Below are 24,355 nucleotides of genomic sequence, written 5' to 3'. Positions count from 1 at the left end.
CTTCTAAAAACTAAATTTAATCGCTAAATATACTTTAATATGCTACAATAACTACATCGGAAACCATTTCGGTGCAACCACAAAAACTAACATCTATGTTCTTTGTTATTTCAGTTATTTAGGGCTCAGCCAATCAGGAAAAAGGAAAATGGTTGGCGCGCCTGGATTGGTTGCTGCGCAAATGTCGGCCAATAGCGCGTCAAGTAGGATTGTGCCTTTGTATTTTGGTTTCCCAAGCTCCATTTTTATAATATATTAGATATTCTCTACAAAAAAAAATCCAAAGATCCTTAAATATTTGTATTTTCTATATAAATTTAAGTATATTTTTGGGAATGCAAAACTTCTTCAGATAAGATAAAGAAGTTTTGCAGGACTGAACACATGCAGCTCAATCAAAAGTGTTTTTTCAGTCTAGTTGTTCAGCATTTATGTCAAATTAAAGGTGGAACAGTCCTTCACATGCATCTTTTTAACAATTTTATTTATTCTCCTTCATTTTCCAGCATCGTAAACAACCCCATGTGACTTAAACATTTGCAGAAAGATCTTCTACTCCTCTCTCTGTCTCATGGAAGCAGCTCTGAGTTGCTGCATTTTCCCTCAAATGACCATGTTAACCAGCTGTTCCTTTCACTACACAGAAGACAGAGATGGATGAGCTTCACAAAGACAGTGACAGCCATGACAAGACAGAGAGAGAGAATAATAATTTATATATATATATATATATTTTAAAAAAAAGAGACACGAGCTTGAAAGAATTCGTCATATTAGGTGCAGTCTTTGGAAAGCGGGTGCGAGTGAGCTCATCATTTCCAAGAGCCAGAGGTAGGAAGGGAAACGGAGAGCACGAGATAGACGGGAGCCCAAACTACTCATTAGTCTGTCAGGGAGAGAGGGACTATTAGCACAGCGCCTCCTACATACACACATACAGAATAAAAACCCCACGGAGCCTGAGTCATCCTCTGTCATTGGGGTGACAAATAGGCAAAACCGAGAGAGAGAGAGAAATAATAAAAAGGAACATTTACCAACAACAATCCAAGAAAAACAGACAAAAAAACCCCCCCAACAAAACGATAATGAAAAACAATTACGAAAGACGACAGAGATGAAGAAACGAGGGGGAGGAAGAACGACGGAAGAACGGACCGAATGTAATGAAGAGAGAGACGGAGGAGAGCAGGGGACTCACCCAGAGCAGAATAATAAATCACATCGCAATTTCTTTTCTTTTTTCCCCCTTCCTCTCTCCTCCATAATGGTTTTAATATTCAAGAGCGACATCATTAAAAATCAGGAGTAGCAGCAGCTGCAATAACCGCCGATTTGTCTCCGCGTCTGGCAGCGGACCCCGGGAGCGAAGGGTCTCCCAGCAAGACCGCACTTCATCCAGGAGGACGGGGAAAAAAAAGAAAAGTACCTTCAATACCTAGAAATGGAACTACAGCATTTTGGAAAAAGAAATATATATATTGTGCCATTCAGAAAAGCTCATTTAAAGTTGTGAAAAGTTCAAACACCATTAGGAGTTAATCTACTCAGACAGGAAATGTTCCGTAATCTGCCGATCGTCTGGGTGACGACCTCCGGATAGGAAAAGGTCACACGGGATTAGCATCTTCAGTCTGATAGGAAGCGAGTGGAAATGGTGGGGAAAAAAGGAAGTGGGAACTCGATGCAAAGTCAGATCGGAGGAGAGAGGATGCAGGAGGGCACGGCAGATGGATGACAGCAGGAGGCCCAATCCGAACCGAAGGCGGGTCAAATCGACCCACAGGACGACGGGTGGGTCACCAGGAAACCGTCTGACGGAGAAAACCTAAACTTCTTTTTGTTAAAAGTCAGGAAAAACTTTTAAAAAAAAAGTTCAGGTTCTGTTTTAAGATTAAATGAAAATGAGTTGGAGTTCTGGGAATTTGCAGGAAAACTGGGAAGAATTTGTCTTTATTAAATATGAACAGTGTTCTACTAACGTGACCCCAACCTGAAAAATTAAAAAATTTGTAAAAATCGGACATGTTGCAATTTTTCCCAAACTATACACTCCAGAATAAAAAACAAAACGTCACCACAAATTTTAAGACTGGATGAAACGATGGACAGACGGGTGAACGGAAAAATAAACATAAAAAAAAAAAAAAAAAAAAAAAATGGCTTTGGTTCTAGTTAGAGTTGAAGGTCTAAACTTTCTGTCCGACTGAAACTAAAGGAGACGCTAGAATATTTTCCTTAAACAAAATATCAAACTGAAACGTCATATTGCAGCTCCTGCATGAGGAGCCCAACAGAAACTTAGCAGAAGTTGTTAATGCCGGACTAATTCGCTGGTTACAGTGATGGAAGCGCTGATGGAGATACGTTGGGACAGCGCGGGGAGGAGGGCAGAGTTTTCCTCCTCAGAGGCCAGTAGCCGAGCGCTCCGTCCAACCAAAGAGGAGAAAACAGGAAGCGACACTAAGAGGGAAGGTGAAGGAGGTCAACTGACCAACACACACACACACACATACGAAACCCTCCAGACTCGCTGACCAGAGCGAATGAAGAGCTCTCACACCATCAAGTTCCTCAAAGCTACACTTGAAGAAGACAGTTATATAAAAATGTAGCGACCTACTTTATGAAACAATGGAGGCAACGGCGCTTTATGCAAACTTCATCTTTTGTTCTAATAATCAGCGACTGAAGTTTAACGCTTTAGGTATGAATCCAACTGGTAAGTCGTATTTTATGGAGGTTTTTACAAAAAAAAAAAATACAAAAAAAATCTGTTGGGAAATTCTAGTTTGGATTGAAATTAGAGAATACACAGTCGTTGACATGTAACTGGATTATTTTTATGTTTTAAGGAGAATCCGTCCAGGTTTACCAACCAAAGTGGGCAGAGAGCTTAATGGTTGATGAACCTTAAAGAGTTCTGCCAAAAGAAAAGTTAGATTCTGGTTTTCAAGGTTCAAGAAAACTTGAACTTTAACAAGATCTTTTGCTTCCCCTTTAGGTCCCACAAACGTTTGCCGGTCAGTTTTCAGCTCTCCATCATCTCTGCCGGTTTCTATGGGAAATAATGGCCACACTTTCTCCTAATTGCATCATTTAGCTGCTCAGATAAGAGCAGGAAGTGTTTTCCTTATACTAACGAGGTTAGTTTCCCACTTTAGCCCCCCAACGATCAAAGACACGTTTTGCATAATTCCTCAGGACTGACGTGTGAACTCCAGTTGCTCGTGTCGGTGACGACGCCGACGTTCAGGCTATTATTAGCAAGCCGCTGCCTTCTCGCCGAGTCCGCCCGTAACTTTCTTTGTTCTTGCCGGCGAAGCGAGCCGAGAGTGAGGGGAGGGGATTGAGAAGAGCTTACAGTGACAAGGGGCGGAGGGGGGGAGATTATTTGATTTTAATACGCAGCCATAAATCAACAGCGAACGCAACATCTCGGAGCAAAATGCAGCACGGAGACCTGAAATTATTGGTATGTGCTTTTGCACAAACGTTCAAGCTTTTGCGACTTCAGCAGCCGTGTACTTGGGAGTTTTGCAACAGGAATCCAGCCGTATCAAGTAATAGCTGCTCCGCAGTCTGACATGCTACATGTCAACATAAAAAGGCGGTCGCATGCGCAGAAAAAAAAAAAAAAAAGAACGCTTGCCGGATCGTCAAACAGTATTTGAACATCTCCCTGAAGCTCTCATCACAAAACTGCCTCCGTCACCTTTCATGTGAGCAACTCGGTGCAACATAGATAAAAAAAAAAGGGGGGGGTTGAAAGATTTGGTCCACAAGCTGTGATCTTTCCCCTCATGACGAGATTGGCGAGAAAACAAACCGAGACGCGGCTCCGGACCGCTCTGGCTTTCTCGCGCCGCCTGTGTAATCTCCGAGGGCTTTGAGCGTAGGTTTAGGATTTGTTGAAACGGCCCCAGAGTTCCAGCTCGAGTTTAACTGGAGCAGCAGCTTCATTAAGCAGGGAGAAAAGGGAAGGGAAGGGAGGGGTGGGTGCTCTCCACAGTGAGTCTCTAATAGAAAAACCTGGCTAATAAAACTAAAATGGCCGTCGGTGTAAATGAAGACAGTCTGATTGGATTTCTTTGGATTAATCCCTCGAGGAGGGTCCGAGGAGTTGAAAACTGCCTGACACACCAGCACAAAAGAACGTCAATTACGACTACTGCTTCTAATGAACACAAGAGTATGGGTGCGCGGGTGTGTGTGTGTGTGTGTGTGTGTGTGTGCGTGTGTGTTCTCCGCTCCATAAAGCAGGACAGTGCTGGAAGAGTAGAATACTAAACACTATAAAAACACCATTTAGCTGCAGAGAAACAAAGCCTCTGGGAAAGTGAGTTTCCCTCGTTACTCTCAGCATCCTTAATGAGAAGCACCAGCAAAACCAAGGCAGGCTGCGCTTCATATTTTGGGATATTTTGCATCCGCCAGCCCTTTTAACAAAACGCTTCGCGAGGCAAAGACCTACGTCTTTCAGATTCCTCCCCCCACGAAATGCTGACGAGCGTTTGAAAAATGTGACTTTCGAATTGTTTCCTCTTCAAATGGTCTCATTAGCTGGTTAAGGGTTTCATTATTCCATTTATTCAGGACAGAAACGAGTAATAAAGGAAAAGATATCATGTCTACAAAGGTTTTAAATATGCCATTTAGATAATACGAAAGAAAATAAATGACTTAAACACAGATCTGTGAACAGGTGATTGGCCCCTACCAAATTATGAAGATGTTTCAAATCATTTCATGAATTTAAGTGTCAAACATGTATAGAAATGACAAGCTGTGTGAAAAGTTAAAGCTGGTTTTTAAAATCAGTTTTCAGTGGTTTTGGCCTTTGACCTCCAATTTTGCCCACTTTCCCCTCTTCACTTTTGAATCATGAACTTCGACCCTAACAGAGATGAATACTTTGTTTCAAACTCAAAAGACTTTTAAGTCGCTTCGTCTCAAAGTTTTACATTCGGGATTTTGAAATGACGAACGATACGACAAGACAAAATGTGTTGCGTTTTTGTAAGAATCGTCTCTTTGAGGCGATGGATCGTCCTCACGTATTTCCACAACAATTCTCCATAAACAGGTGAGCTTCAATACTCCTGTCTGCTGCCACAACGGGTCACCTTTCTTCTTTGAACGCTTCGTTTAAAGACCACCGTCTTCCCCTTCCCTTCCCAAACCGGCCTTTTAAATGAACGAGCCGCGTCGTCGTGTCCCACTTCTGTTTAACTCAAACGGCTAATGGAGTGAAAATGATTGTGGTGCTTTGCCTCCCTCCCCCCCCCCCCCGACGCTAACGGCTCTGCGTTTTCAATTTGCGCTTCATTGTCACCACTCGTCTCTTCTCGCTCTCGGTTTGCAGCTTTTATACCCTTCATCTGCGTTCCTCTTTAAGGCCGGCTGCTGGCAGACATTTTTTTTTTTTTTTGTGTGTGTGTGTGTGTGTGTCTGTTTTTTTGGTTTTCTTCTCTGAAAACATTTGACGTTTGCCGTCTTTCGCTTTTACTAAAACAAACAGAGATCTTCAAAGAATCCATGACGACCAAATGATTTTTGAATACTAAATTACTGCTGGAGTAATGGCTTCTTCTGAGTCTTGACTTGATTTTTTCAAGCGCTTTTAATTAACCAATCAGAGCCCAACAAAGCCATGACATCACTGACTTTCCAAATTGCAATCTTACTTTACATGCATTCCTAAAACAGATGAAGTTTAGGCTAATCTCCAACTATATTATGTAATCATCAATAGCAATGAGCAACAAAACAATTTTTCCAACTCAATCACTTTATCATCCCTCATGTTTGACTTCTGAGGCAAAATGAACGCGACGTAAATTAAATTAATCTGACCACGTTCCATAAAATGAAAGGCAAAAATTTACTTTTTAATTTGAATCTCTTTTCTCACTTGTGGCCTTCAAACTAGATTAAATGAGTCCAAACTGCATGAGAGTTGAGAAGTCCTGCACATAAAAATGGAAATTTGAGCTTTTGATCAACTTTAAAATGCTTATTTTATTTAGTCATTTATAAATGTCGATGGTTTAACGCTAAAGTTTTTGAAAATTGCTACAGTTTAAGCAGACTGACGCCAATCCAAGTGAATTAAACGGCATCTTCACAGATAAAATGCAAATTTTAATTTCAATTTAAGTGTCATTAAACAAGTAATACGTACCCAAAAGTAAAAATAAATGAAAGCTAACTTAATTTTTTAAAAAATGGTCTAAATCAAAGCTTGCTTGACGACGTGTTAACGTTTCTAGAAAGCATTTTCATTCTCAACTATTTAACAGTAAAAAGTTGGTTTGAATCATCCAACGGTAGCGTAGAATAAAATGCTTTTCTATGATTATTATGTTGCAAATGCGTTTAATTAACTGAGAGAATTCTCACCATCTTTTGAAGAGTGCTTCCAAAGTTTCTTTAAACCGTCTTAATAAAGATTTGTTGACAAAACCTGTATTAACGGCCCATCAGGACGCTCTTGCTCCGATCAAAGCGTACCGGTGGCCTTCACGGCAGAGTGTGAGCAAATATTAAACCGACAAAGTGTAACGTGAGCTGACAGTTCCTGAATTAATTCAGGTCATGTTTTTGATCCCCAGCTGTTCTTGGTTCAGTGGGATCCGCTAATGGAGTGAGAATCATTTTTTCCGCCATCCGTTCTCACCACTTCAGCCCTCTCTTCCCTCACCACTTCAGATCCACTCCTCTCCCCCCGTTTGGAAACCGTTCTCCAGCCTCTCTGCAGCCCCCGCCTCCTCTTTTCACTCCCTTTCACCCTCATTCCCTTTAATGCTCCCAACTTGGTCCCTCTCCTTTCCCCCAACTTACCCCAACCTTCTCTCCAACTCGCAATCTATTCTTCCTCTACCTCGTTCTGTCTCCCCGGCCGGCTAACGGAGCGTGAGATTGGCTAATTAACGGCTGCCTGGCGGCCTTGCAAAGAAAGCTGGGTAATTTGGAGAGACTGAATGTGGAGCTGAGAGAGGAGGCACCGGTGTATCTATTGCATCGCGTCGACCTTCAACTTTTTAGGTTTTTCACTCGCTCATCTCTATATTTGCTTATTTAGGGTCACAAATTTAATAAGAAAGTCGGCGTGGAGTCAAAGTTGGTGGTTAATTCAACCAGAAAACAGCAGAAAAACTAATTTTTTCAGATCATTATTGATTTTGCAACGTAAGAGATTTCTAAAACGGGCGAAACAGAACTTCAACTACATTTTAACTGTAGTTGGGAAGAAAAAGTGTTCAGATCAAAATCTAGATACTTTTTTTTATTTTTCCTTCTGGAACTGGGATACAAGTGCGTTTAAAAATAAGTAATAAATAAAGAACAAACAATACTTCCACTGTTTCACATTAAAATGGCTTGACGGGAGACTTTTGGCAGACGCACACAGAGCGTTGGATGCTGAGCCAACGTGGCTGATTTCTAGATTTCACCAGCCGCTCTCTCCAAACCTACTCCCCTCTGTTTCTGGGAAGAGTACCTGCAGGTTTTCAGCCCGCTTCGACTTGTCCGCACGACCGTCTGCACATTTTATGCTCTTATACAAATGGAAAAAAAAAAGAAAAGAAAAGGTCTCGTTTTCGAGTCCGACTACGAGGCGACGGCGACGCTTGATCGCGGCGGCAGCTTTCTTTGTAGGCAAAGAGAAAACAACATTCAGTCCGTGTCTGAGACCCAGCAAGCAACAAAGCTTTATTTTTGTTTTTTTATTTCCCCCCCAGGAGGAACAGGGTGGTATACTGTTATTTTTACAAAAGAATTTCAGAGTGAGGGAAAAGAGAGAGAGGAGAAAAAACAAAACTGTCACAGAGTCAGAGACAGTGCTTCAAAACGCAGAACCCCCCCATCTCTAATGGTGATGTCATCCATTCCCCCCCTCCTTTTCCAACTACTGATTTCAAGTGTGCAGCGTTTGACAGGCTTCTGAACTGCAATAACATGCCATTCATTCCAGTCTGTAATGAACGGCGGGTCGGCGTGTGGCTGCACGCTGAGAAACTCGAAGGAAAAAACAAGCAGAAGGAAGAAACATAGCGGCTTTCTGTTTATATACGCCATTAAGGACGTTTGTCCCACTTAAAGGTTGTGGATCATCATAAAAAAAAGAAAAAGAAAAAAAGCTGACAACCAGAGTCAACATGAGGTAGTAAAGTGAAGATTTGACTTTTTTTTAAAAGGCATCCAAGTTGTTCAAAGAAAGAGAATAGGATAAGTTATTAATAACCGATTAATAATCGTTTAATCCAAAAAATAATCACCAGATCGGCGCTACTGAGCGATGTCGGAAAGTTTTGTTTTCTTTAGCAGCAGATGCAAACTTTGTTATAAACAATCAAGAAATATTGTTGCATTCTAGGCAATGAAATGTTTATTTTCTCTTCTTACAAAGGAATTGATTTGTTTATTTGCACCTAAAAGTGCTTAAGTAAAAAAAAAAAAATAAAAAATAAAAAATAAAATAAAAAAGATGGAAGAGAAAAAAAAATTATAAAAAAAATTACTCTGTGGACTTTCTGCACATATAACTGGAAAACGCATAATAAATCAAATAATTGAAAAAGCAGCTTTTTGTATTTACAGAGGCCACTTTGTTGGTTATTAGCATTTTTTTTAAGTCTCTAAATAAAAGCAAATCAGCACAAAGGTGAGCTGTAATCTCCAAACAAGGAGATGAACGAATATCCAACCCTCAGTTAGTGAGCAGCTCTGACACATTTGTCCACATTTCGCTCTGTGTGGAGACTCTTCCAGACAGAAGGCCGTGGAGGCATTGAACGCAAGTAAAAGCCAAAGCTAATAATCATGTCTGACCTTCTTTCAGGCACCCACACAACACAGGATTCAAGAAAAGCACCAGCTGCCGTGTGGGGGCTTCTTTCTGTGGAGGTGCTAAGAGGAAATTAACAAGTTTTAAGTCTAAAAAGGCTCTCAGAGGGATTTACACCTGAATTATAAACTGGAGGCTTAGAAAAAAAAAAAAAAAAAGGTGATGTCTCCTAGGATGGTTCAGAACAACATTTTCTATAATAGAACGCTGGAGAATTTACATCTAAGGCAATTTTTTTTAAAAACAGTTTAATCGTGTTTCTATAGTCTACCACTGAAATCAGCTTCAGCCGTTATTTAGTCCTTGACTCAAGTTTGACGACGAAGGTCCCAAAGAGATGGGATGCTGCCACTGAAAAGGGAAATACAAGAAAGCTAAATTTGTTGAGGTAAAACTGAAATTATGCAACAGGAGTTACAGTTTCAGACTTGAATTGAACTGCTGAAGACCCACCACTGGAAACCTCTCCACCTATTTTGAGCCAATCTCTAATAAACGAGATAAATATTAATAAGTCTTAAACCAGCTTCATGTTTCGGACCAACTTTTTCTGAATTCTTCCGAGGAATATATTTCTTCTCGTCAACCAGAGGCTGAGTTGTGTTGACATCCAGAGAGGATACGGAAGATCGTTTTGCCCAGAACGAGATTGGAAAACTCTTTGTGTTATTTTTGTTTTTCTAAGAGAAAGAAGAAGATAATGAATAGATAATGAATGAACAGATACAGGGACGCAACCATTAGGCTGTGGGACAGGGGATAATATCTGGAAATTCAAATATTTTCCATTCTCCATGTTCTTTTAATAAAAAAGAAAGTGTATGACGCTGCATGATGAATACAATGGTGTAAAGTCTTAACTTCTTTGGAGCACTTGGGCACAACAACTGCTTTTATTTTCCCAAATATTGCTCCTCTACGGCACCTGCACAGTAAATATGAAGAAAGGAAGGAGAAGTGGTTGGTAATGCGATTAGCTTTGAACACATACAAGGCTCTGAAAGTTCAACTAAATGTCTAACAATAAGAAAAATAGGTAAATCTCAGAACCTAATGCTGTCAAGTTAAGCTTCAGAGTAAAGTAAAGGAGAATCTCAAGAGGCAGGAGCTTCAAATCCAACCAATCCAGCAGGTTAAGGACATTTCAGTCATTCTGAAATCTTGTAATTACTCTAAGGAACTTCTTTCAAAAGCACATCAGGAAATGACCTTCTGTATGCCACGCGGAGCAATCCGTCTCCTTATGAGACCTTTATCAGTTTCATAACAAAGAGCCGACTCAAAACCATGAATCACAGGAGATATTTTCTTCTTTTTTCCCAGAAAGGCTCGTAAAGACAAGCTCCGGCAGGAGGGAAGAGGAATGTTCTCTGCTCAGCTATTCACTTCGTCACCGTTGCTCAACCTTTGCTGAAGCTCGAACAATGACTTCCAAAGTCCAAGTCCAACTGGAAGTAAACTGACTCGTAACACTCAAAAACAAGTTCTTCCAGGAACAAAGGGATGGCTTTACGCCCGTCAACAGGAAGTGTGTTGGCATGATGATGCTTGTTTAAGATTTATAAACATAAACGCCTCGCCTTTGTTGACTTTAGTCCATTTGAGTTTCCTCATTGGCCACATGACCGAGTGACTCACAGGAAACCATCTTTGATTTGCTTTCTCTGTATGCAGTAATCCACCTGAGAAACTGTCACATGCTCTTTATTGGGATTTTCTGTGATGGAGCAACACCTTTATTTATCTCTCATGAGTCATTTTGTAAAACCACCTCTGCAGATTTAACAGACTGAACTTCTTAAACCGTTAGCTTTAGGCCTCATTTACATATTTTGATCTAAAACCAGTCCAACAACTTCCAACAGGTTTTCCCCCATCCATCTTCCCTTCACTGTAAATGTGACTTCTGATGTCTTTCTATCTCCACTCTTCCACAAAGGTCACCATTAATATTTGTCCTATAAACACGAGTGTTTTAGCTGCTTCGCCGTACTATTTTTTTTTTTTTACAAATTAGGCGACTTCTGAAGGAAAAGGGCCGCAAAGTATTTCATTTAGTGATAAAACAGTACAAAGGGCTGAATATCAACGCACTGCAGGTTCTCCTGATTTTAAGTTTAAAGAACACAGTGGATCTGCGTCCAAACACAAGATCCCCTGGTCATGGATGCTTCCTTATTTGTCGAAAATTGCTCTATTTGAGGATTTCTTTTGTGTGTAAAATATTCAAAAGAAAATCGAGTTTAGGAAGCTGAAATACGAAGGCGTGATGTTACTTGACACTACTGGCTGTAGGCAGAAGCGACATTCGTTTTCCTTGGCACTGATTGGCTGAACCTCAGAGAGTGGAGAAAAGGAAGAGTGTAAATAATGCCAAGACGGTTTCCACAATGAATTTTAAGGTGTATTTAGTGTTTGAACAACTACAATAGGCGACTGTAAGCGTTTCTGGAGCTGCATTGACAAGCTAACTTCAATCGAGGGCGGTCGTGGTCTCCAACCCCCACAAATAAAGGACCCATTGTATTTGCCATCTTTCTTTGACAACTAGCTGCTACTTACCAAATCAAATGCAATGAAGTTTGTAGATCGCTGTCAAAGTATGAAAAAGTTGTTTATCTTAGTAGTCAGCTTTACAAACAAAAATCATAAGGCTGTGTTTTCCTGGAGTGTTTCCTAATTTATTTGGTACCCATCAAAGATTTAAATGAACTAAATTTATTCAGCTGGGTGAAAGTAGGGTAACTTAGATCTGGATTTGCTCTGTTGGGTAAACTATGATGACACCATTTCCATTGTTCAGTCTCAGCTCTGATTTGCTCTGATAAACCTCGAAATGTGTCTCTAGCAATGTTCCCCCATTCAAACCTCTCACAAACCCGCATTTTCTAATTGTACCTGCTCCTAAATACCAGCAGGAATGTTTGTTGCTTCTTGGTTGTAAAATGATGACAGGTTCGAACAGTGCAGAGCAGTTTTCATCATTAGCAAACAAGCCAGTTTCACAAATTAAAACCATTCACACTGTTTACTTTCCATCAAAAATAATCTCCATGGATTAAACAGAACACAGCAACAGAATTAAGCTCTTTGAGACAGTATGAATGTGAAACAGATGAAAGAGTCACAGCCGTTAAAGATCCTTAACAACATAAAAAGAAGAGCAATTTTTTTCTAATTGAACAAGCAGATTATCTGGATGAATTGAGCGTTCATTTATTAATAGGCCAAGTCAAAAGCACGGCTAAGACACGCAATCATTGAACATAAAAGAAAAATGCAAAGAGAATGAATGAACAAGGAGAATAGAAATGATTATATCCATTTTCTGGTGTTTGATTCCACCCTGATTTACACTAGTGAGTGTAAAACAGCTGCCACAATGTTTTGTATTTTGTAAAGGATCTGTAATAATGCTCATTTGTGCACCTAGGATGCAGGAGTCTATCACTTTAAACCTGAGCAAAATATGCCTACATCTAACACCGACTTTAACTCATGTTTTTAAACGTATGCAGCCTTTAACGCTTTAGGCAAATTACAAAAAGGTGCAATTCGGAGACTTATTTTTGGCTGTAAGATCACTTTAAATTGAGGACTGATTTTACAACAGTTTGTGAAACCTTTAATCTTAAAAAAAAAAAAGAAAAAAGAGAGAGTATTACAAGTTTCTGTCAAAAATGTTGCTAAAATCTCGTCTCGATCTTATGAATCATCCTCGTAAAACCGTTTACGTCTGGCGGGGGGGAAATGTATTAGTTCCCGGTTGAGCGCTTGTAAAATAAAAGCCCTCAGGTTAAAATGTCACGACTGAGTACAGGTCTGCATAACTTACTGAAAAACAAAAAAGGCGTCCTCTTTTCCTTCGCACGCTAAACACCCGCGTGTCACAGCGACAAGCCTGCTTCCCTTCCACGCCGCAGCTGTCTGCGAGTGCACACTTTGAAGGCAGCAACCCGCTAACCCCTGCAGGTCTCCCCTGCTGCGAGGAAACCTGTTTTTACGTACAGGCAAAAGAACAGCCCCTGCGTTCACCCAGCAGAGGTCCACAGGTGCAGCAAATCTCGCGTTTGCGTCCACATGTGAAGGTGGCATCCGCAATACAGAAAACACACAAAAACATAGAAAAAAAAAAGCAAATCTTCGGCGAAAGGTAGGAGGAGGAGGAAGTGGAGAGGAACGGTGACAGATGGGCAGCAGGCAGTTGGGAGTTCAGCATGATGCCATATGAGGAAGAAGATATGGGGAAGAGGAAGAGGAGATACTTTAAAGGTTAAACAGAAGGCTGCATCTCAGATGGTTCCCAAACTCTGAGAGCCCCAGTACATTTCAGCTGCCATGTGAATTTTTAGGCATCTGACTGCTCACTTACTGCAGTACATTCTGTTTACATATAGAGCCTCCAACGCTCATCAATAGTTGTGGCAGAGAAGACATACAAATAATCTTTTATGGCTATAATTTAATGCCAAGCTGATAAAATGATAAACGAGGACCTTTGGAGTTTACTTTTGGACACATCACCTGACTTAAGAACATTAAACATCTGTCGTCTGTTTGATACAAGAAATATTGGATCTAAAAAAAAAAAAAAAAAAAAAAGCACTAGTTGTTGATGTCGTCATTGTGATTTTGAACATCAGGAAGATAAAAGTTTTGCTTTCACATCGCTAAATGACCAGTTGTACAGTCACACTTTGTCATGTCAAAATGCTCTCGCATTTTTTTTGTCGCCTATGAATTTATGGCAGATATTTTTGTAGCTGTCAGATTTTAAAGGGATGGACAGACAGTTGATCAACAAATCGATGGAAGGATCAACGGGAAGATGGATGAACGAGGGAACTGATGAACAAACAATTAAATGGACGGATAAGAAAAAAGAAAAAAGCTTACAAAACAAGATGAAGACCCCATTTTTTGGGGGAGGTTTGTTTTTTTTATTAATGAGCGTGCGAGAGGAGCAGCAATGTGTGTTCTACCTGTCTGAGAGTTCGCGCCGCCGCTTTTTGGCGAGGATCCGGAGACGCCGACGGAGCACTCCATCTTGGCCGTTTCCCACGGATAAACGCTGCTGGCGTCGGAGTGGATTTTGACGGAGAATATCGGCCCTGCGAACACCAAGCGCATCGTTTCCAGTCAAGCTTAACATTTAACAACGGCCTCCACACATCAGAGGAAGTGATCAAAAAGACTCATTTCGGCTGAATTTTTTAAACCCACGTTGCCCCCTGAGGGGAATCAGCACATTTCAGAGAGTAAACACACTTAAAAAAGGGAAAAGGGGGTTGATTTCTCTGATATTTAGAGAGGAAAACAAAAAACAACAACAAAAAAAACCCCATTCTGAATCCATACACCCAGTCAGATGCTCTAAACGTTGCAAAAACCTGCAGATTCTCAGCTGGTTGCTGGGTTTGTTCTCCATTTTACTCATGCTTTAAATGTAAATTATTCAATGCATTTTTTTTTTGCATGCTAAGCGCTTCAAGTGGATACTCCCAGTGGAAGGAGCGAAAGAAAGTGCAGCCGAGTCCGCCCAGCCATACGGTGAAATGTGTTAAAAGCAGCGCTGACCTTCGGTGCTTCAAAACAATAATGAAAAAAGAAAAGCCAGTCATGTTGTGATAAGCTCTTATTTCTGTTTGTTCGGTCCTTTTCTGCTGGATTCGTAGGACCTCACGTGTCATCAGATTTTTTTTTTTTTTAAGTCGGAGGGAGGAGGCTGGGGGACGAATCTGGTACATTTCGTTCCTTCCTTCCCTAAAAGCTGCTATTCCTTATCTTGCTAAAAATGCTATTTGTGGCAACAAACAGGTCCTGTCTATGAATGCGAGGCGCTGAGGATTGCATCAGAAACAAAGGGCGACCATCTTGAGATGAGGGTTTAAAGAACTGTGCAGCCCGTTGACGGGACTGATCCTTCGCTAGCGCAGGCAGAGCGTCTGCATATTGTAGCAAGAGGTTTGATTGGGTCACTGGTGCAACTTTTGAGTAGTTCTCAAACATTTACACTGCTAAAATTTCAAATTTTTAAACAGGAACTGTGAATTTCAGCTGGAAACATTAAGTGAAAGGAAAAGCAGAATGGCATTGATAAGACAGGTTGGGTTAGGCTATGATTGCTGCACATGTCAACTTGTAGTAGTTTGGCCTGTAGTCAAGCGTTGAAGACAGACGGAGAGATCAAGCGACTGCTTGGTGAACTCCAGTCCCATCGTCTGTCTCAGAAAATTTGATTCTAATGTTTAAATTCATGAAACCCAGTTCATTTACAAGTGTTGTAAAACGGCCCAAGAGGAACTCCTGACATGCTAGCTGTGCTTTCAGGGCATCAAGAAGGTGATCTAAAGAGTGAAAAATGTTTCTAAATTATAAAATTGGATCCAGAGAGTTGGAAAATTCCACTTTCTCACATCTTGTCACATTGCAATAACAAATGTTAATAATTTTATTGGGATTTTAAAAGGAAAATGATCTCACTCCCAAGTCTTAATGCTGCCTAAAACAGGCTTTCTTCTTGTATTTAATTCTACCAGTTTAAACACTGAAACTTTGTAACTCTGCTGAATTTTGACAAAGTTTCACGCACGGCTGTAATGGAGATGCAGCGGAAAACCGACCTTTTAACAGGAAGGAACCTCCGGCAGAAGCAGAGCCTGGCTAGTTGGTTTCAGACGCTACGTTTAACAGAGAGCTGCGTCATGTACAAACGCTGGGGGATCTAGTTTTAAAACTTAAACATGTTGCTTTAAATCATCTCCAAAGCCTTCTCTCTGATCGTTCCGCTGTGTTCCTTGGTCTTCGTGATGCTCACTCAGGTTCTCCGGGGACATTTACAAAGAGAGTAAAGGAGTTGGAATCCAAAAGCAGGGAACACATCTTAAATCCTTACTTGCTACATTTTTTTTTTAGCCAATGTAGCAACTTCACATTGAAATGCAAAGTGAAAAACACAGGAAGGTTCATTTTGAATGCATAAAAACCAGAAAATAAAAGACACTTTCGTACCAATCCAGGCTCTTCTCTGCACCATATTTGCGGTTCTGCCAGATCGCATTCGAGCTGAAAGACTTGACGGGAAAAGTGTGAGCGAGGTTTTACATTTCCATACACTCAGAAACAGGACAACACCTCTGAAACGTCGAGGATACAGCTGGAGGAAGGAGTGGAGGACGCTCACACAGAGCTGAGCTTCCATCCCCTCAGGCGAACATATGGGGGCTCTCCACCAGCTCACATTGACGCTGACACACTGTTTATGTGGGTGTGTTTGTGTGCTAGCAGGAGGATGGAGGGGATAAAGGGGGGTCAACTTAAAATATTCCACTTGGACACACATTTGAAAGATTCCACACACATTTAAGAGAGCGGAGAGAGGAAAAAAGAAAAAAAAAGAAAAAGGAATCGAAAGCGGCGGTGCAGATCTTCGCAGCCGGCTGATTGGCCAAAGGGCTTCGCTTTGAAGACGTCCCAAAGAGAGAGAGAGGAGACGGGGAAGGATGGATGAGCAGGGACAAAAAGCGTGAGATGTACGTGGAGCTGAAGGCTCCCGCTTTCCCCAGAGAGAGACCGAAACGCAGACCTGCGTTTATCATCTGGTTTTCCACGTGTCTCGTACCTCGTCGCTCCGCTCCCACAGCCTACCAGCGTCTTCGCCTCCTACAAATATCGCGGAGATAATTCGAAAATTGATGGCATCCGATGTGTAGGAACAAATCTGGGACACAAACCGCTCCAAAGCAGAGTTCTGACCGGGAGCACGAGTCTGTTTTTAAGTCATCTCGAAAAATGTACAGAAAATCACACATCTCCATAATAATGGCACATTTTGTAAATAAAGTTCAACACAGCATTGGTGGGTTATTGCAGCTGCTTTTTTTGTTCTTTGGATATTTACCTTTTTGATGAATTACATAAGGTAATTGATTCAAGGAACACCAAAAGTGTAATTTAAACTTTTGGAGTAGCATTCTGAAAGAGCAGAGCTGTTTGTGACTAGAAAGTTGCGTGAAATCTCTAGATATCTATATTGACATGTGGGAATTTCACATTTGGACCCATTCTTTTGATTCCAAAATCTTATTAAAAATATATATTTCAGACAAATATTAAGACCTCTTTGTTCGGAGGAATGTCTAGATTGTGTAAGAGCTCTGAATTTTCTGTTTCTGTTACACCTGTTGAGACAAAACACTGGACTTGAGGGTTGTTTGAATGTGATCACGTTTAATACGCAAAGACTTTTATGAGTGAAGCCTACGCTAAACACGCTTATGTACGTGAATTTACAAACTCTGTTAGTTTCTTACATCTTACTGGCTGACAAATAGAACTTAAAATCCATTCATTTTAATATCTTACCTTAAAATTTCAACTTATTTCCATTTTCTGTTTACTCCCTTCGCAGCAAACATTTCCAATTCTTATCTACCCTCCCATCTTCCTTTCTCTTGAACTCAAGATTACTTTCACGCCAACAAATCTTTCTTCCTCTTCTTTTCTCCTCGTCCACTCCATCACCTCCTCGCCTCCCATCCAGTTTCCTCTTTTAGTTTCCAACTTCCCAGTCAGATCAAAAGACAATAAGTAGGCCAGTGGCAGTGGTGGGCGTCAAAGAGCTCTAGGTGTGTGTGCTTTTTTGCACATTATTAGGGACTTCATTTTACACGCGAGTGGATGGAGGATGCGTTTGTAATGTGTTAGGATGCCGACAAAAGGAGCTGCTTCCATCTTCCTTTCACTTACTGCAAGACTTTAGTCCCGTCATTAGTTCACTCCACTAATGATCTGAGGACTTTTATGAAAGCAAATAAATCACCGACAGGCTGCAAAATGGCTTTGAATAATTAATGAATGCGGATGCAAACAGGAAAGGATTTTGTTTGTTTTGAAATGATAGATTCTGTTGGATTTTTTTATTAAATGAGATGGCTCTCTTACAGAGCTCCTGCTGGGACGCCATATAAGCCAGATTTAATTTTAAAACATGAGCAGGTCAGAGAGCAGGAGTCGGTTTCCAGCGAGCCAGTGAGCAGATGGTGGCCCTGTTTTTGTGTTTTATCGGCTTTAAAATGAAACGTGATTCTCCTTTAAACATCTTAAAGCAAATTCTGCTTCATAAATGACAATAAAGTCTCCAATATTAGATAAGTAATATTGGAGTCTAGCTTTTCTTGATATCACATTTGGCTTCTGGATTCTTGTGTCACAAAAATCCAAGATGGTCCTGCAGATTTTTGCTGGCACAGTTTTTTCTTCCACTAAACTTTCCAAAAATATGCAAGGATCCAGCCTGAACTGGTCTGATGTATTAGTCTGTAGAACTTAATTTGTGTTCATCCTCTAAATTAAAAGCAATAAATGCTTTAACCATCTTAGTCTATGTGGACTTTATCGAGAATTTAAAGTTTTTGACCTAATAATTTGAAATAAATCTACTTTTCGAAATATTAGCCTTTTAGAAGGCTAGAGATAAACAAAGTAAAAAAAAAAAAAAAGAAGAAGCATGTGGACGTACCGTTTACTTTAAAGTCAATGTTAACTTTGTTGGACTCCGACGTGGCGGCGGTGGTCCAGGACTGATCGGGCTGCTGTTTGGTGAAAGCCGTGACGTTACACCAGTAGTAACCTTTGTCGGACACCTGGACGCCCTCCAGGCGGAAGTGGAACTCTCCCGAGCCGGTTTTGGAAAGAACCAGGTTGTCGCTTTGGGAGCAGGTCGAAGGACAACTTTAGAATCAAACTTCGGAGTGTGTTGTTTAAGGTGAGGGACGGTGTGTGTGTGTCTGTGTGTGTACCTCCTAGCTGGGTCGGTGATCTGCACCACGTTGTCGGGGCTAAGGGACATGATGGTTTTGACGCCGCCGTCCATGCTGCCCTGTGATTGGATGTACACGGCGAAGCCGATCCAGTCCCCGATGTTCTCGGTGACGGCGGAGCAGCTCATCTCAAAGGTAGCCCCGCCCACAGAGGCCTGACGAATGGTTTTGGCCGCGACGTTGAGAGTGGGGGCTAAAAATCGCAAGCAGACCTTAAATCAACTTTAGAAGAGGTCACAACACAACGTTTCCTGGGTTTGAAAAACCTTAAGTTGACTGAGATTTTAACACTTTAATACTCCAGTTCATCATGAAATCATGGAGGATATTTCCATAGTAGGAAGGCCATGGAAGGAAGGAAGGATAGAAGGACGCGAGTTAGGAAAAAAAGAATACACAGAAGGAACGGAGAAAGGATACTGGAAGGAAAGTAAAGTAAGACAGACAGACAGACAGAAGGAAGGAAAAGCAAGATGAACGAGAGGAAGGAAGCAAAGACCCAAGTGTTCAAGGAAGGGATGTGATGGGGAAAAAAAGTCTCAAAATACTTTTTGTACCCACACTTCCACTTTCCAAACGTCTCCAGACCTGGAAAATCCTGAAATAAAATTCCAGACTTTTACAGACTACAGAGGAACCTTGCTCTTTATTTTCCAAAGCCGGCACCGACGCAGGCAGACTTCGAAATGTGATGACATCATGGCCCAATTAGATAAGCCGAGGTCAGAAAGTTCTCGGCGGACAGGAAGTATATGAGTGCGTGCATTGTGGGTGAGGATCTGAGACTACAAGTTGTCTTCTGTGGGATTTTTTTGTGAAGTCCAGAAACTACACCTACAAAATCAGAGCGAAAGCTGAAAATGCCACTTTTCACTGGAGTTTGGTATTTTCAATCATTTCGTCTAAAGCACTCAAGGTGTCTCTAAGCTGCAGATGTCAAAACTCTCTTTGGACCAGAAGTGCCCAGGATTTAATCTGCAGCTATTAAGTTAAACAAAAGAACAGCCTCGACTTCTCAGTTTGAGATCCCAGACGGGTTTCGTTCGTTTAAATCAATCAAAACGGTCATAAAAGTGGATGTGAGGCGGCGTTCTGGAGCTGGCTTACTCTTGGTGTCCCACCGTACGGTCAGCGGCGAGCTTTTGTACTCGGCGGCCTGCACCATCTCCCCCTGGCTGCTAACGCTCCAGGCAGAGACGGCGCACACATACTGGCCCATGTCGATCTTCTGCAAAGGGATAAAACATTTCAACAGGTTTGAACTTAGTGTCACGTTGTCGGATCCTCTGGTTGTGGTGATTGTCTTCTTGCCTGCGTGCGGAGAAACCGCAGTTTGAACGTGTTGGGTTGGGATCTGCTCAGACCCAACACTCCGCTGTCCAGCCTGTCTTTGTAAGCCGAATTCGACTCCAGGTTGCCGTAGGAGTCCAAGGAGCCAATGAGCTTCGGGGGCGGAGCGTTTGTCCCCTTATCTATTAGTGATTGGATAGAATCAGTAAGCGCACCTAGAGAGTTTTCAGCTTAAAAGGAAAAGGGTAATTACTGTGCAGTACCAGGAAGGCCGCTGTGCTCCCATCTGACACCTAGTCTGCCCCCTGGTGGTAACTGGATGATGTTGGTCACGTCACAGGAGAGCTCTATGGGTTCGCCTGTCTTCTGGGGCTTTTTGGCGGCTTCCAGGGTCAGAGTGAAGTTCGGCTCTGTGGAGAAAAGAGTGAGGAAGGAAAAAATGAGCTCCGTCACATTATACTTGCATGTAAAAAGGCATAGATACACCATAACAGGAGAAGAAACAAGACTTATCAGTTTAACAGAGGTCTTGAAGGAAGGAACCACACACAGTCATAAGAGTTAGACCAATCTAACTCCTGAGGTTGGTCACATGAGATCTGTGAGACGAGATCCCATTCTCTAAGCGCCGTTTGTTACAACTTAGCCAATGTCGCCCCGTTTTCTTTTGTCGAGTCTCGCTCTAGCAGGTTAATGACTGGTTCTAGTCAAGTTGAGTGCGTCTTCATGAGCAGCGTGTTCTTTGCTATGCAGCAGGTACGTAGGCGAGCCGTGCGCATGCAAAAGCAGTGGTCAGTGTTCCGATGGTGTCGTTTTGCGCCTGCGCCCTCGGGCGGCCAGTTTCTTTGAAGTCTACCAACATATTTACTCGTTGCGAGTCGCCCCGTCCAGTTGATGATGGTGTGTGGTACTTGCGTTCTTCTGCAAGTACCACCTTTGCTTAGCCAATGACGTTAATCGGCGGTCCAGTCAACAAAGGCAGCACTGCCAGATTGCTTTCCCTACAATCTTTACCTCAATGATGACAAGGCTCTCTTGTCCAGTGAGCGATGTGTCATCCCTCACCTCCACTCTGTACGTTCTGCTTGGCTGTTCAAGCAGCAAAATACATTTTCCTTCACAAGCTACCAAAATGCATTGCTATGTTAAAGAAATTATTGGCCAAACACAAATCTGCTGAAGCTTTTTCCCTACTTTTCACAGCAATCTTATTTAGTAGCATGTTGTGCTTCAGAAGGATCCATCTTCTCTACAACTCTCAGGACTATGTGGAGTGTGTTTTATGGTCCTGTTGCCAACCAGGCTGAAATTTAATTGAAGCAAGGAACCGGATAGGGTGATACTCCAACCTGATAACAAACAGAGTTCCAGTGCTTCACCCAGAGAGGCAGATCTTCCCCCTCTGTCCGACATGCCAGCGTTTTGTCATGTTACAGCAGTTCAACATCAGCCTATGAATGCAAAGTGATTCCTGCGTGTTTTTTTTTTTATTTAGTTGGTGTCAGGATAAAGTAGAGCCGGCTGTCTGAGCCAGAGGACCATAAATAGACCTGAAGTAACACAGTTAACTGTGCGAGAAGAGGTGTGTATCGCAGCGTTAATAGTGAGTGTGTGTGGGCGGTGAGGCAGGTCCTCACAGCCAGACATCCAGATTGCAGCTTTACACGTCAATGAGCAGGAAACACACCATGATCTCCACTGAAACACACGGTGTGTATCTATACACAGTACACACACACACTGTAGCAGAAGAAGGGGGGGGGCTTGACATAAACCAGCTTTACCACATCAGGTATAAGTCAGTAAACACACACAGATCAAAGCTATAAATACAGGTGGACCAGTGTGAGTTTGGCACAGCTAGCGGTGCGGGTGATGTCAGTTGGACGTCACGCACACACACACACACACACACGCACTGACTCATGCACTGTCACCATCTGCTCTGAAACACACACACTTTGATCAATGAGAATGTGTGAAGCTTCTCCGCCAATTAGCCAAGCACCCCTCTCGCACACGCCGAAGCCTTGCCTTATTTAGGTAAGCTGCACGGCCGCGCGGCGGATGTTGAGTCTTGCGTTGCCAGGTTTGGATGCTCAGTGTGAGGATTTGCACATAATGCCCATTTATCTCCAGCTTCAACTGAGCAGACTGACCATGCCCGCAAGACACACGGCTCAGTCAGGGGCGACTAGGATGTTCTGTAGCAGCGGTTCAGGCTGCTGGTGGTAGAACAGCAGAGTGGATGCTCTTTGTACCATTTAAACCTTTTAGAACCAACTGAACATTGTATAAACAACAAGAGAAAGATTAGAAACCTTTAATGAGATGATCAATTTTCTGAAGAACTCCATATTTCAACACTATAAGGCCATTGTGAGAGAAAACTATAAATCATATTGGGGTACAAAACGACCACAAATTCCTCCTAAAATAATGTGGGATAAATTTAAATGAAGAGATCTGGACATTTTCTGTGATTATTTATCTTCGCAATTTCAATAAAATGCGAAAGTAGGGAGACAAATACTTATGGGCACAAAACTGTTTGGTTTCTGGATATGAAATGGAGCCAATCAACGATGTGTGGCCATGAAATGGAAAATCTGGAAAGTCAAATATTTTTCCACATTTGTTTTCCCAAACGTTTCCAAGTCTGGAAGACTGGAATCCTGTTCACACTTTTCCAGACTGTAGACACCCTACAGATCAACATTTCATAATCTCCTGCTCTTCTGTCACCAATAACAGAAACAAAAGCTCATGTTCTGATAGTTGTGGTCTCTCTAAGACAAGTAATCTTTCTGCATGGTGAAGGCTAGCTGTTTCAACAGCAGACCCTGTAATTACCTTGCTTGTGGTGATTATTTAGTTTGTGAAACGGGATTAGTTTTTTTAGAGGCACAACATGTTTTTCCCTCCTCCGTTGGATAAGCGGGTCGGCACACACAGCTGAATGTCAACTTAAAGGGGCTGAAGACGAAAAGTTTTACGGATTTCGCTCAACTTCTCAATAAACAGCTTCAACAAGAAGAATATGACGCGGAGTTTTAGTAAGTTTAGAACAAAAATAACAAAAATCGACCCACGCCCATGTGTTCGTATTCTCATATTAGTCGGGTTTGAATGTTTGTTCAGGAGGCGTGACCCTGGACTTTTACCGGAATCTGATTGCCTTTTCTTTCCCGCTTCGGCTCGATTACAGGTGGGCTGCCTGCCATCGTAGCAACACTCCCATCATCACGAACGAGACGGCGAGGGAACGCGTGAGAGTCACGTTGGCTCTCGTTGTTGAGCTGGGCTGGGATTTGACCTCTCAACTGTTGAAGAAAGATTAGAGGAGCGCACTCACCCAAACCGAGGAAAAGGCACAAGAGACGATCCGGTTTCACTGCCGTGTGCGGGCTTGCTTGCGTGCATGTGTGTGTGTGAGGTAATAAGGGATAGTGGGGAAAAAAGCCGGTTGAGTCGTTCCTGCTGTCTGTTAAGACGCAGCGGGTCTCCAAGGACAAACAGGAAAGAACGTAGAGACCCTCATCGAAGAGATGAATGCAAGCCACGCGAAACACAGACATCCAACCCCGCAGAGATCTGTGGGCTTACATTTCGCTTGACATTCCAAAAGAATTAAATATTGATCACTCGCCACTTTGAAATCAACTGAAATGTTAAATCGCATATATGCTCTAAAGCTCGAACACTTGATACGTTTCACTCCTGACTCGTAGAGACAGCTGTAAGATGCGACGGGAAGAATGTGGAAATCTATCAAATATTCATTTCACACGGACAAACGGCCGCGGAAGAGTGAAGGTGTTTCAGGAGGACAGACGGGCGCCAAACAGGGTGAGAGCTTAGATTTCAAAAACCGCAGGCCTGCAGCCGAGAGAGAAGTCGGGATTCAGCTGCTTGAACTTTGAAGGATACATTTTCACAGAGTTCAGAAAACTACGGGAAGCATCTTAAGTGTTTTCCACAGCTAATCCTGAGTGAAATAAAGTTAAACTCATACTCAGCTAACAGGCGTTTAGCCACCAACTTCGACAATCAGCTGGACTAAGCTCATTTTATTGTTAAGTAACAGTGTCATCTGCATAAAATGTGACCAAAATCATAGTTGAATGTTTACAAAGAAACTACTTTAAGAAAAAGACAACATTGTTTTTTTCTCTGCAGTATTTATAGTACAGTGACACCATGGAGCCATTTAACAGAAATTACAGTAGTAACATTTTTATGGAAATATATCATTTTAGACTTTTTATTTGCTCACACGTTTTTATTAGTCCTTGTTCCAAATTGCATATTAAGCACTAATATTGCACTGAATTGTGATACAGTTTATTCTTTATCCCAATAGACATTTATTTTATTTGTTTAACTTTGCCAG

General features: G+C 41.9%; 1 protein-coding gene across 1 annotated transcript in view; it reads right to left on the bottom strand.

The window, feature by feature from the left end:
• The window catches only part of ptgfrnb (prostaglandin F2 receptor inhibitor b), a 48,303-nt gene that overhangs the window by 4,690 nt on the left and 19,258 nt on the right, over positions 1 to 24,355 (bottom strand). Inside the window, exons 6-11 of the mRNA XM_044109262.1 lie at positions 20,226 to 20,372; positions 19,984 to 20,144; positions 19,780 to 19,900; positions 18,652 to 18,865; positions 18,372 to 18,559; positions 13,834 to 13,962 (exon numbers count right to left, since the gene is read on the bottom strand). Of these exons, the coding sequence (XP_043965197.1) occupies positions 13,834 to 13,962; positions 18,372 to 18,559; positions 18,652 to 18,865; positions 19,780 to 19,900; positions 19,984 to 20,144; positions 20,226 to 20,372 (960 nt within the window). The remainder of the gene's footprint in view (positions 1 to 13,833; positions 13,963 to 18,371; positions 18,560 to 18,651; positions 18,866 to 19,779; positions 19,901 to 19,983; positions 20,145 to 20,225; positions 20,373 to 24,355) is intronic.

Source organism: Gambusia affinis, linkage group LG24 (genome assembly GCF_019740435.1).
Source record: "Gambusia affinis linkage group LG24, SWU_Gaff_1.0, whole genome shotgun sequence".
Classification (NCBI taxonomy): Eukaryota; Metazoa; Chordata; class Actinopteri; order Cyprinodontiformes; family Poeciliidae; genus Gambusia; species Gambusia affinis.
The sequence above is the reverse complement of the archived record's forward strand: the minus strand, read 5'-3'. Positions and strand labels throughout refer to the sequence as shown.